Source organism: Pteropus vampyrus, unplaced genomic scaffold, assembly GCF_000151845.1.
Source record: "Pteropus vampyrus isolate Shadow unplaced genomic scaffold, Pvam_2.0 Scaffold262, whole genome shotgun sequence".
NCBI lineage: Eukaryota > Metazoa > Chordata > Mammalia > Chiroptera > Pteropodidae > Pteropus > Pteropus vampyrus.
This window is the reverse complement of record NW_011889043.1, coordinates 162585-177794: the sequence shown is the minus strand read 5'-3', so window position 1 is coordinate 177794 and position 15210 is coordinate 162585. Positions and strand designations below refer to the sequence as shown.

The window sequence follows — 15210 nt, the reverse complement described above, 5'->3', positions numbered from 1 at the left end:
AGGCTGATTCTCTGTGAAAGAAGTGAAGACTCTGGGGCAACACTGTCCGACAGAAACTTCTGTGATAAAGGGAGCGTTTTATATCAGTCCTACCCAATACAGTAGGCACTAGCAACATGTGACTACTGAGCACTTGAAATGTGGCTAGTGTGACCAAAGAAACTGATTTCCAATTTTAGTTAAACTGAATTTAAATAGCCATATATAGCTAGCAGCTACCGTACTGAACAGCATAGTTCATGAATTAAACAATATATAAAGAAGAACAATTTAAAGGTCAAGAATATTTTTCCATAGGAATACACTAGGCAGCATGAATAGTAGTGTAGGATATTTAAGAAAATTCCAGAAAAAGTGCTCAAGTGTGCTAAAAAAGAACTCAATCTCTGCTGAGGCTGAATTTACTATCCCACAAATTACTCCTCTCCCCAAATGTCCTAAGGTTACAGAAACACAAAGAAAAAGGCATAAAATACCCACATCTCAAATAGAAACTAAGAGGAAAAAATAAACTGTCTTTAGGTGCACTGGGATGGAATTAAGAAGCCACACTATATCAGAGCAAATAGAATGTCTGTATCAGAGCTTCCCAAGTATTTGCAATGTGAAAGGGCATAAGAACTATATAACATATTCATAGCACAAAAGGAAAAAAAGGCAAGACAAAAAAAAAAATCATTCTGGAAAAATAATCCCTTATATAGGAAAAGTAAATTCTCCAAGATGTTACTAGCAACATGAACTCAAAAAAATGTAAATTCAAAGATGAGATGATAAAACTATAGAATAAAGGAAATATAAACCTGAGCAAATAAACTAAAGGCTAAAGCACTATCATTAGCAAATTATATAAAAACAGTAAAAAAATATTAGATCATTTAAAATCAAATTAGACAAAAAAGACAAGATAATATACATGTACATAAAAAGATAAACATTAAAGCAAGTTTTTAAAAGGTGACAGAATAAATGGACATTATAAAATAGAATAACTGATATATTCCTGAAGTATATAACTGGGGAAAAAAAAAAAAACGAACATCAAAGAAAAAGTTTCAAAAAAAATTCCCTAAAATAGTGAATATGCAGAGCATACAGAATGATCCACACTAAGATGCAGCCTTATTAATTTTCAAAGATTAAAAAATAAAAAACAGATTTGAGAATACAAACAAAAAATTAAGTTCCCTGCCAAGGAGATGGCTACAGAGCTCTCAGAAGAAGTAAAAAAAAGTATAACCCAACAGTACTATATCCAAGCAAGATATTAAAAGTTACAAGACATTTCAAACACATAATACCCAAGAGAATACTGATCTAAGAAGCCAGGAAAAATGCCAATGAAGTATGAGAGTGACATTGAAAATCTCTCTCAGCTACCAATTCTTAAGAAGATATTGGAGGATGTACTGCATCAAAATCAGGAAGACTAAACCAGATGAAGACACTATGGAAAGAAAGGCCTAAAATAGAGAAGATTTAACACAGAAGAGATAAGAAATTAAGTTCCAGAACAAAAGCAGTGTAGCAAGCCTAGCAGTCAATCAGATTAGCACAGGAGAGTACATCCTCCAGGAGTCTATCTCTTGAAAGAATAGGAAGCTGCTGGAAGATTGACATATCTGACAACTATACTAGTTAGGGCTATGGTCAGCTATAAATAACAAAAATATCAAGTTAGGTAGCTCCACAAGGAGTACATTTTTGCTTTTTTCAGTTCCTTTCATTTCCGGACTTTGGTTTTATCCTCATGCTTGCAAAATGGATGCGTAGCTCTAATCATCACATATACATTCCAGGAAGGAATAATGAGAAAAGGCAAAGTAATGTATAACAAATAAGACTGTCAGAAAAACAATAGTTTTCCCAGAATCCCAACCAGAATATTTCCACAAATATCTCAATTTCCACAAGTGGGTCATATAGCGATTTCTAACTCCAAGGGAATCTGGGGAAGTTGATTATTTTTAACTAGATATATCACTACTCTGAACAAAATCAAGATTCTGTTATTTTAAAGAGAAGGGGTAGTTGAAGAATTGATATTAGGTCATCAATTAGAAAGAAGTATTTGAACACTGCACATAAAATAGTATTTGGAAAAATTTTAATATAGTGATAGATATAGTGATAAAAATTTTAATATAGTGATTGGAATGCTCTGTAGTTGTGACATGATAATTAAACTAAACAAATTAAAAGTAAGGCAATTTTTTTATACCAGGCAGAACTGAAAGTTCTATAAGAAAAAAGATGAAACTGTTATGATACAGCATAAATAATATTCATAAAGTTAAAATTAAATGAACAACACACTGGTTGAAAATCATAACAATTATATTGCAAGGATGGAACTGGGAAAGCTGAAGAATAAGGTAATATATTACAAGAATGCCAAATTCTCCATTTCTATAATAGGAAGTCAATATATAACATCTAAAGTTGATAAATCAAGAAATAGCAATATTATTGCTGTTATTCTATTACTTAGAAATGGAGAAAGTTAAATACACATATAAACACAAAAGCCTAAAAGATTCTGAGGTAGCTATTTCAGGTATGGGGAAGGGTGGGACAGAAAAATGTTTCTTATATACAGCCTTGCAGTACTATTTAACTTCTTTTTTTAAACTACGTACATGTTACTTGGATAAAATTTAAAAAATTTTTTAAAGAAACTTTATGAGTTAAAAAAATTCCAATAAAAAATAAATTACAAACATCAAAAAGTGTAAGGAGGCTTTAAGATGAATGCTTCATAACCAATGGATAAAGGGGAGACTTCATTTCAATATCAGTACATGGCCCACAGTTTCCCATTAAACTGCATATTTAACCCTTCATCAATAGTTGCCCAAAACAGCACACTAAAAACTTTTTTTATTGTAAAGCATGGATTCTACAACTCCTCTACAGAATAAGAGGATTCAAAAACAGTCCATTAGTAAGACACAATACAAAATTTACCTTACAAAGAAAATTAAGCTGTAAAGAAAATTAAAACTCAATAAAAAAAAATTTCTAACACTTAAGTCCTCTAAGACAGTACCTAAATGTGGAGTTGTGAACCCTTACCCAAAGTAGCTTTGTATTTTTAGAAAACTACTAATCAAGAACTATGTATAATACATGAATTTTGTGTTTTGATGAGTTTGTATTTATAGCTACCTCTGAAAAACTTAAGGAATTTATCTTTAAAATATTTTAAACAAAATTCTAAACTTGGAACTCCCTTACACCCATATAAGGTTTTATAACTGAAGTACAGATATACTAGGAGAGATAAAAGTACATTTATCACTCTAAACATCAAAATGGCATACATACTGCCACCAGAATTACATCACCTGGATTCATATGCAAAAGGTAACTGTCAATCTGTAGTTTTTCTTTTTTTCTTTTTGGTAGAGTACTAAGTTCCAGAATAAAATATAATATTTTAATAATTCTTGCAAAACTGTCATCTCCTTGAAAAATTCAACTTTAAAGAGCTAAATTAATAAAATTAAAAGCATTCCTGTTAGGCCCCAGTGCCAGATTTTTATTTGTTTTTAATTAATGCCACTAATGAGTTTTTTTAAATCACTCTTAAAACTTTAGTTGGCATTTGATAACATTTTTTCAAAATCCATTACTTCTACAAAAGCAACTTTAGTCTTAGAGATTTACATTTACGCTTCAAGTATTCTCCCATAATAGGCTTGAATGACACAAAGAAAATATTTAAGTAATTTTATATCCTTGAAAATTATACAAACTTGACCTAGAATAAAAAAAAACCCACACAGACTGCAAAGAGTAAGGTAAATTTAAGAAAATAAAAATGCAAATATGCATTTTAGCAGTCTCTTGAATTTATTAACCTAAAAGGTTTAATTTCCATTTTCCTGCATCAGCTTTATTTATAAAATGTCGTGCCCTATAAATATGCTGTTATTTTCTATAGTCAAGTACCCTCTTAACAAATCTTCTCATTAATATGTAAATTTAAAGTCAATCGGTCTTCTCCCTGACAGCCCCATGAATTCCTAGTGCACTGTATAATCGGCTTTGACTTGGCATCTACTATTTATTATCAAAGATGTCAGTTAGAAAAATTATGGAAAATGCACTGCAATTGATATGACTGCAATCTACTTTGTCAACATTTAATTGTTCCTCAAATCATACATTTACATATAAACAGCCTAAATACTGATCTATAATGATGTAAATAAACTAAATTAAAAATCTCTTCTGTTCCTAAAGAAGCTTGTTTGTATATGATGTGTTCATTTGAGAACTTATTGACAAAAGTATGTACATCAGCTCATCTCAAAAAGTATTTCTACTAATTTTCAATTCCTCACAAAACAATTTTGCTACCCTTCAAGCCTATAAACATAAACGAATGTTTTAAAGAATTCAATGAGAAACATGATCTTTCTTTGTGAAGAGCAAATTTAATTATAGCTGTTAATTAATTGCAATGTCTGAGCACTATGGATTGAGGGGGGCTTCAAATTAGCTTTGACAGAAACAGAATAAGCAAACACACAGAAACTTATTAAAGTAAGCAAAAAGATATTTTAATTTAAAAGTCATGAGGTAATAGAATATAAAGGAAAGAATGGTGACTTAGGCATCAGATTACTGTTTATATTTCTGGCTCCATGTTTTAAAAGCAACATTATCTTAGGTGAGACATTAAAACCTATATGCCTCAGTTTCTTCATCTATAATGCGAACATAATAATTCCCACTGTCCTATCTGAAATAAATTACTACATAAGAAAGTACAGCAAAATACTAAGTTGCTAAATATAAACTATCAACAGTTTTATTTTTCACATTTTCTCTTGGTAGGTGAGAAAGAAACCTTGATTTTAATGAATTTGGTATGTGGGGGCATTTTTAAATTTTATATAATTTTTAAGTCAATATACTATTTTAGTGACACTTTTCTCACTTGCAAGTTCTTTCACTATAAGATAAATAGCCCTTTACATATCATAAAGTGTTCACGTAGCATTTATACAAGAGACTTCTGCCTGTTACGTAAAAGGGGATGGAGATACTAGAGTGAACACCTTTCTACTCTGCTGATTCCATTTAAAAAATACATTCAAGTGTTGATGGAAAAGGGGTAAAAAAAAGATTACGGTAACAATTCAGCACTCACTCTAGTAGAGTACTGTTCCACTTTATTTTGCTATTTTGTAATACTCTTTAAACAGTTCTTTACTACATGGTATATGCTTTTTAATACATGAGAAGTGAAAAATGGAAGCAGATATAAATGCCAAAAACTTTTTAGTTTCTTCCAGATATGGTCAAACATTGCTTTACGATTCAGTTTGCCAACTTCTAAAGTTAAAATTACCGTGTGTAGTTCTAAAATATTGAATGCAACTTAGTCTAGACCAAAAAGTCTCCAAGACTGCAAGTGGCTGGGCTGCTCACTCAAAAGTTTCTCTGTAAAACAGCATTATAACTAGACACAGAGAAAGTCTGAGATTGGTTAACTGGAAGAGTGAGCATGGACATGATCTAAATGATCATAATCCATCTGAACTTTAATTTTATCAATGTATTTATACTAAAAGTCTAACATCTTCGACAGTCTCTTACTTTCAATACTATGATAAAAGGATGACCCTTTCAAACCTTTCTGGCTGGTACGGAACACAATGTACACAAAGAGACACAGCTTATGATCTTATTTTGGATTCAACTGATATCATTTTAAATTAATAAAGTAAAATGTGTTATCCAAAGAAAAGTTTATAATCACCAGAACAACTGAAATTAAATGGCTGCCAGTAATTGCCTCGAAAGGGTCTACCAAAATGTTACGAAAAGGAAGATTTATTTCACCATGTCCTTGAATTGCTTAAAAAGATACATATGATTATAGGTAATGCAACCCTTACATATCTTCTATTTTAGTAGGTTTTTTCTTTTCTTTTCTTTTCTTTAAGCCAAGAACTCTTTCTCAAAGGAAATCATATGCAAAGCTGCACATATGAAAGGCAGGCAAAGGTGAAGCCTGCCCTGTTTGGAACTGTGACAAGAGCCCAGCAGGCTGCACAGTCTAGAGCACAACCGTCTCCCTTGGTTGTTCCAGTGGCAGTGCTACAGCATCCTGAGGGTGGAAGTGCACACCTGAAAACTACTGAATTAGTATATTAACCACATAATTCAAAATAATGCCTAGATCAGACTACTAATAAATGGCAAAGATAAGAAATTATTTAGCCCAATTCCAGTGTATCAGGACAATGACCAGACTTCATTTCACGTTTGTAACAATTACCGTTCACAGAGTCAACATGTATAAATAAAATATTGAATGCACAGATTCCCAGTTTTTCAAATTATCTGTCAAAAGAATAAATATATACGGTAGAGTGTAGAACCTAACTTCTTTGTTTTGCAAACAGCTTTAAAAATGAATTTTATCTAAAATTAGAGATAAAATTGAAGGAACAGAAACACAAATAAACAAACTGCAAAATCAGAGATTTTAAAGTTTGCTACATATTTTTAGAAGACATGGTAAAAAAAAATAAATATTTTAACTCTAATTTCTACATAATGACAAAGCAAAGGATCACTTGCTTATAGCTACTGAAAACAATTTGATGGTGATAGAAAAGTAAAATGAAAAGTTTTATTAAATAGTGACAGTGGGTAGGTGAGGCAAAATTGCCTATAACTTTACACAACAGGAAAAAAATATCTGAATAGCATTCTGGAAAGGAACTGGCTGAAATCAAACAACTAGTTATTAGCAACAAAAATCTCTTCTCAAAGTTACCATTTACATGAAAGGGCCAAGACTTTTGCAGCCGGGATATGTTTCTTAATCGAGCAAAAGTGCCATGAAAAGTTTACTGTGCTCAATAATAAATGAAATTAACTTTATAAAATAAAAGCACAGATGGATACAAAATTGTCATCAATTTAAGAGGCCTATGTGGCATAAAACTTTTATTTATGAATTAAAACATAGTTAGATTTTTAAGTAGAAGAATCTAAACACTTTTTTTTTATATTAAAATTAAGATGAAGTCAATATTACAAAACACCTTCTGGATCAAGATTTATTTTTAAACTTTTTAAATAGTTTTTAATACTAACAATACTAAGCCATTGTAAAAAACATTGATTAACACTTTAAACATTTAAGCTCCTTAAGTATCTGAAAGCTTGACATATCATCTAATGCATGTATTATGACCATTTTTCCATTTTATGTACATTTTTCTATCACTTAAATACTATGTATTTCTAATCAACAAAAGTGAGATGTAATGCGCATTCAAGGCCTATTCATTCAGTTTGTGTACAAATCACTATAACATAATTGGTGAATTTTTAGTGCTTTATTTTCTATACAGCTGATTTTTAAAATCTACAATACAGCTTTCTAAAAAGACAAAATAGAAATATTACAAGATTAGAATAAATGTGTCATTCTTGGAACATTTAATGATGTCTTTAAACAAGTTTAAGACTTACACTTAAACGTTAAATATATACCATACTATATAACATATTGCAAACTAGGTAATAAAAAATTTTTAATTGTCAATATAGTGAAAAGAATAAGGTAAGCCTCTAGATTAATCTGCACAAAATAACTTCACTTTAAAGTATATTTAAATATTGATTTTACTAAAACTCTATAAGCTTAAGTGGAAAGAGAAAAAACATTTTAGAAATATAAAACTAGTTTAAAAGTTCAATAATATTTATCTATAAAGGCAAGAAATTATCTTAGGTATAAATTCACATGTGTTAGAATCACTTAGGTATAAATTCACATGTGTTAGAATCATCTACTTTTACAAGTGAGTCCTTCAAACAGTTGGGAATCAAAGATGTAAAGATTGAAAAAAAAAAATCCAAGATTTGGCAATGTCACTATGTAGTGACTCCTCACAAGGGCCTCTTGCTAGGTATCATACTAAGTTTATACACTATGCCATTAAGTATATATCAAATCAGTGCCAAAACAATGAATAACTATTCTTGCATTTATATTGCTCTGCAGCTTTCCAAAAGAACACAAGAAAAATGAGACCTCCTTCAATATGCAGATATCTAGATTTTACTACTCTTAAAGTTTTATACATATTTTGTAAAGCTCATCCATTTTCTTAGTATATTTTATAAGTGGAAGATTGTCCAACACTTACCTCTTTCCAAGGACTGACAAACTGTGTACGAGCATACCGAGTTAGCATGTGGATTATGACCACCTGCCCCCACTCTTCTACATCAACCAGTAAATTACACAGCTTGCGGTAATTCTTGTGAATCAAATCTATTCTATCCGGGCACACTTCTTCAAAAGCCATCACAACACTACCAGCTACCAGCTAGAAAAGAAAGAAATAGTAACTAATTAAAAAAAAGTTTTCCTACCATCAAAGATTCTACTCAGGTGTTATAGAGGGGAAATGAGTGTTATGACAATGTTTAACGTATTCAGGCATTTAATTAATAAATGATTATACATGTTTAAATAACGAATAAATTTTAAAGTGTCACCCCCTCAAATAATATTTTTAATAGCTGCAACATGCCTACAAAGCTAATATTTTTCTGCAGTACTAATGTTAGAAATTCTGGTAATTTTCTATTTCAGGTTAAATTTCAATAAATTGTTCATACACAGATTAAATATATTCGTCATGCACATTTTTCATTTTTAAAGCTAACCTACATTCTAATCTAAAGATTCATCATTTAGTACATAATAATACTCAGAAAAAGAATCAAGACAATAACAAGGACATCATGCCAGTTTAAAATGAGAATGACAATAATTTCACAATGAATTTATCTTAAAATGTGTGTGAGGAACTCATGTTTTTGGTACAAAAATACTTTAAAATTGCACACATTTTAATCTACCTGTTAATTTTTACCAATATAATGTATTTACCAAAAACATATACAAGCTAAAATTTTAGTACATTTTACATAACAAAAGGCAGCTCACTCTATGATCAATTAATGAACTATAAATGCTGTTTTTGGAATTGTCACGCTTTTGCAAAGTGCCGAAATCAAGACTTCTTTGCTATAAAGATACAAGCTAAGCAAAAATATGCAATATACAAATACTTCTATATATGTACCACTGATAAATGTAGAGTTAGCCAACAGCATAATACGGTTTTGAAAAATATAAATTAATATCATATTCTTTCTGAACAAGGATCTTCATTTTAGTGTCTAAAATTTCCCCAATGACTTAAAATAAGCAATTAAATAGAAATATAACTTACTGAAATGGTACTTTTTGAAAAATATTAGATACAATGATATTCATATTTTTAGTATTTGTCCCTCTACTTGGCTGACATTTAGTTTATTAATATGCAACCAACAATACAATTGAAAGAAAACAGCTCAGAATATAGACTTGCTATTATGCTAAACAAGTTTCCAGTCCTGTGGGGATTTTATGAATTACCAATCAGTATAAACGTGAAGCTGCATTTATTGACTCCAGCCCTGCCCATGTACTGGTGCCCGCTGGTCCCAGCATGTATGCACCTCAATTGAAAAAGCAAAGAATTGATTATTTGTGTGAACTAAATAAAAATGTATTATATGTATAATTTTCTATTTGCTATTGATACGAAAAGGAAGTTAAGTTCATGTTTTCAACTTTATATTTTGATATCTTCTGCATAAATAAAGCTTCAAAAATTATATTCTTTGATAATCACATTTCTAAAAGAATGGAATTAATATCATTTAAAATCTCTTAAAACAACTAAGTTTATGACTATTTAACAAACTATCAAACTATAGAATAACTGTATTTGTGAAATATATTTATACCTGTATATATTATATATGTCAATCATGTTAATATAAGATATATTTATCAATTAGTAAAAGGTGTTCAAGGACACCTTTTAAGTTCTAAGTACCACTTAGAATAAAATAATCTACAGAAATAGTAATTCAACAGTTTAAGAACTACTATGTAAAATCAAGTTATTTTGCCTAAGCCTACAGATTCTTATTTTCAGTGTTTTGTAAACACCAAACAATTAAAAGAAAAATCAGCTCCCAGATGGTATTATATTTATTATATCAAGAGCTGTAGATACCATATAATTCTAAAGTACTAACAAAGAACATGAAAAAAGAAAGAAAATAATTACTTAAGTACAAATAAAGTTTAAGGAAACCTAAAATAATTAGGAAGGATCTAAAGTACATTCACAAAACAAAAATGTTTTAGATATTTCATTGTACAGTTTAAACAAACTGGCCCTAGGCTAAACACTGCCAGAAGAATTGATAATTTTGGTCTATTTAATGTTCAATATTCTATAAAACTCCCAAAATTAAAATAAAATGATCTACTCAGATTTTAAAACCAAAAAATTAGTTTCCCCAAAACAAACAGTTAATTTCCATCTCACTGTGTCAATAGTAGCTTTTTATATAAGAGGAAAAATAAATCACTCCAACAAAACTAGCAATGAGCTCATCAAATTCAAATGCAGTTTTCCATTTATGTATTTTTTATATTAAAGCAATAAACATGGTTCATTTATCTTCCCTTGGTTGCCACGTTTTTCTGTGCTGTTGCTATGAACTTCAGCCATTAGCTGTGCTCCAAGGTAAACTACATGAACCATCAACAAAAGTGACACCCCATCTATGGAGTTCATATTTTCTCCAGATTATCTATGCTAGTTGACAAGCTGGTAATGAAAAAAATCACACTAAGCAAATGGTTCCTTTAATAACAATAAATTTTCTATAAAATTATGAAGGGTACAAAACGTTTCCTTGCATCTATTTTGTCATGAATTCTAATTAACGTTGCAAAAACCTGAGAGTGCTGGGTCATCACAAGAAGTGCATCAGGATTTGATTGATAATATGGTATAAGTTGGCCAATGCTGCCAAGATTTTCTTCTCTTAAATTAATAGCCATCCAACCTGCCCTAATCATACAGCCCAAATGATATTCCCCTTCTTATTTCAATTTTCTAGAGGCATGGAAAATGGGAAAGATAAGTCATTTATCTTCTAATAGCTGGATAATAGATCTATCACAACAAAACATCTGCACAAACTCAGAGATGTGGGTTTTCTTTTTTTTTTTTGCTCACAACAGGGAGGCTTTCACCAACATTAAATCAATAACTTATAAAATAGTGTCTTAACCCCACAGTTTAGTTATGAACTATGAATATATTCATTAAACATCATCCTACAGCTAAATTGAAAGGAAACTTTGTCATCAAAAATATGTAAATAAACAACTCCATTTTTCAGTAGCCATTGACCAAACTCTGAACTCTGTTTTCAATTAGAAAGTTAAATGCCATCAAAAGGATTTCTTTAAAATTAGCCTGATAGGAAAAGAAAATAAATACCACCCTGCTTCCAAGGTGTTCCAGATAAGAGATTATCCACTGCTATGCTTAAATTGCTCAACAAATATGGATTTCTACATTTTTTAAAAAAAGTTACAAATTTAAAAAATGAATGTATAACTGAACATTTGAAAAGGTTTGTGGTAAAGAAGTGTTTAGGATATGTTAGACAAGATGAAAATGGTAAATCTAGAAATAGAAAATGAAGAAGTTATATAAAGAAAACATAATAAGTGATTAGAGATGACAGAATATAGATAAAATATTCCCTTTTAATTTCACTGACAATAGTTATGAGGTATCTATTATAGCTTTAAAATTTTAGATACCTTCAGACAACAGTTCCCTAACTTAACACTAAAATGTTCTTCCAGTTATCTTACCATAACTATATTCCCAAACCCAAAGTGATTTATTTTTAGAAGAGAACTATTCATATGACAAATAATTGGTCTTTAGTAAAAGGGAAAAACCATTCTATTTTAATATGTTTATATTTCCACCTTTCCTTAAAATGAGAATTATAGAACTATTTTTCTTTAAGATCTAAATAAGAAAATCTTCCTTTAGGTTAAAATAAGCAACAGAAAGTATATCTCAAAATCAAAAGGTTAAATGAAGAAAAGTTTTTAAATAGATTAATACCTTTCGAATTTATATTTAACAGCAGCAATAGCAATGTCATCATCATGACAATGGTCGCAAGAAGCTCCTTCTGATAATGCATTCCTTTTCAAAATGTGGAAATAAGTTAGACCTAGTTCTTCTAATAAGGAAATTCTTAAACAAAAATAATTTATTGATTTTAAACGTCAGTGCTGACATTATTAACTTGGGGGAGAGAGAAAACATAGCTGTCTTCTTTCAATAAAGTATTACATGTGACAAGCAAATGTAAGAATAAAGATCCATAAAATATATGTATGGATATCAGAGCATTTTTAACCTTTCTGTAATACACTATAATCATACAAAGAAAAAAAATGATCAGAAAACATTCTCAAAATAAAACTAATTTAAATACTGAGTAGACAAATTAATGTTACCTAGTGAATCTTCCAATCCAAGCCCAGAAAAACTAAAGACAAAACCTATGTCCTAAGCATAATTAAAACACAGATAATCTTCAAATTTCAAATTACATGAAAGTAGGAAAATAAGTCTTAAATCCCAGAGAGTTATCTTTCATGCTTATATCACAAAACTTCACAAAGCCCTATGACACTCTAATAAAAACTGCCCACAACGAAGCAGATAGGAGTTGGTGGTGGGCATAAGAAGAAACTGAAGTCAACAACAGAAAGAGAAAGAGTACTCTAAGTGTGAAAATACTGCAAAAGATTCCTGGTAAATCAGAGCAGATTATGAGGGAAGGACTTCATTACAGGGAGTGGGAGAGAATTAAATGAGGCTATCCTGAAAGGGGAAAGTTTCAAGGAAAAAAAAATGGTTAGAAAAGAAGTAGATAAAGAAGAGTCCCTTAGAAACTGTAAGGGGACAAAAAAAAAAAGAAAAAGAAAAAGAAAACTTTACGTCCTACAAGTGAAAAAGAAAAAAAATCAAAATAATCTTATGGATGCCCTCCAAAAAAAGTCATCTAATAAAAAAACATACTTTGCTATTCTGAGAGGGGGCTCTTATACTAGGAATCTTGCAACCTCAAACTCAAACCACTAACCCTATTGAAAGAAGTATAAAGATGCAAGTAATCTGCAAGTATTGAAAACAGAAAATGAAAACTAATTCACCTGATGAAAATTACCCACATACAAAAAATCAATGTTAAAGCAAAAGAAAACTGTAACAACACTACAAAATGAATTAAGTACCTTCAGAGAAGCCTTTGAAGATCAGAAAAATGAATGTGAATCAGAAATTCAAAAACGAAGAACAGAAATGAACAAAAGACATCAGGAAGAAATGAAACAGGAGTTGATTGAAAGCAGGAAAGAAACAGAGGGAAAAAAACATCAGATATGATGATTAAATTGTAAGGTGCCTCAGAAGGAAATAGTTGAATCAAACTTTAATAAGGGGCATTAAGAAAAAGTAGAAAAAGAACCAAGGAAATAGAAATAATGTAAAGAAGTAAAAAGGTTTAGAGAAACAGCAGTTGAAACGTAAAATAGGCAGAAAAAGATCCAACTTACATAAAACTGAAATCCCTGAAGAAAAAGTTAACTGAACAGAATTAATATTTAAAACTATAATCTTTTTTTAAAAAAAAACAAACCCACTACTTTACTAGAAATAATATAAGTTCTGAATTTACATTTTGAAAAGGCTCAATGGGTACCAGGAAAAAGCTGATTCACTTTAAGTAACCTTGAGACATCATATAATACTATTATATTTCAAAGATAAAGAGAAAATCCTCAGGGTCGGCATGTCACTTAATGCAGACACATTACAGGCATTTTCTTTAGACTGAAACAAGGCAAGGATGCCCACCATCTCTACTACTGTTAAACACTCTACTAAAGGTATGAGCCAATACAATTAGACAAGAAAAATTAGTCATAAGAATTGGAAAAGTAAAACAACTTCTACTTGCAGATGATGTAATTCATTTTCTAGAATAAACTATGGAGAATGAAGGACAAAACTAAATCAAACAAAGAATGAATTCAGTAGAGATAGTATTTAAAATTACCGTAAGGAAAATCAATAGCTTTCTTATATACCAATATAACGAGTTCAATGATATAATGATAAAGAAATTTCAATTTATAATAGCATCGAAGAAGCTAGACTAAATATAAAAAGCAACTCTAAACCAATATTTAACTCAGGAATCTGTATCTCATGCTAGCAGTCCTGAAACAATACTTTCTCTGCATTTTGGAACTGAGCAAATATGTAAATATGCTGTGGATAATGGGAGCCAGATTTCCTAACGTTGAAGAAGGTGAAAAGGCAGGAAGCTAGAAGGAACTCTGTGCTGTTACATGGAATTAGAGGTATTCAGTATAAACTATCGCTGTGTAATATAGATAGAAAAATAGATATAGATGTTTTTAATTTTTAAAACATAAATATATACTATACTACACTTTAGAAAAAAAGAGTGCCTCATAAATGATAGACCATCAAAGCCCCCAAAAGATCAATCTATGAACATTGGCATGACACAAACCATTTGTGAGACAAAACATTAAAAATAGTAGTAAACATCTAATTGCAAGAATGTAATAAATTCCACAATCATTCAACGCATATGAAATATCTTCTATGAAAAGGTACTCTATTTCTTCTACTGTGTTTTAGAAATAAATGGTCAGAAATCAAGAACAGACATTCCAAATTTATAAAGAAATTGTCCTTTACATTCCTTTTTGAGTATGTCTTCTCATTTGCCATTATTTATGGTATCAGGCACTGTGCTGAGGGTTTTATGTACAACAATTCAATCAATACAAACAAAACCTTTATACATTAGAAATTATAAGCCTTACAAGTTTGGAAACTGAAACTTATGAAGGCTTGATACATAGCTACCAAGCGGCAGAAGTTCAGACACAAATCCAACTCTAATTCCAAAGACTATAATTTTCACTTGTGATGTACCTTATTTGGGAAGACATGCACACATTACACATGGAGATTTCATTTCTAGGCCATGCAACAAATTTAGTGTATAATGTAGCAGAAATCATGGTAAATTACATTAAAATAAAAGATATTTCTTGTAGCTCTTACTGTATTCTCCACGGTATTTAGCAAATGTCTTGTATACAGAAAAAACTAAATGTTATTTTATTATTACTAAAATCAAGTTAACCACTATATCAATAATATTGATTTCGTA

At 30.2% G+C, this 15210-nt stretch overlaps 1 protein-coding gene across 2 annotated transcripts in view; it reads right to left on the bottom strand.

Annotated features, from left to right (window-relative positions):
- AP3B1 (adaptor related protein complex 3 beta 1 subunit) overlaps nucleotides 1-15210 on the bottom strand; it is a 219935-nt gene that overhangs the window by 152217 nt on the left and 52508 nt on the right. For both annotated transcript variants that reach the window (XM_011375121.1, XM_023520419.1), the window contains exon 7: nucleotides 8184-8366. In XM_011375121.1, the coding sequence (XP_011373423.1) occupies nucleotides 8184-8366 (183 nt within the window). The remainder of the gene's footprint in view (nucleotides 1-8183; nucleotides 8367-15210) is intronic.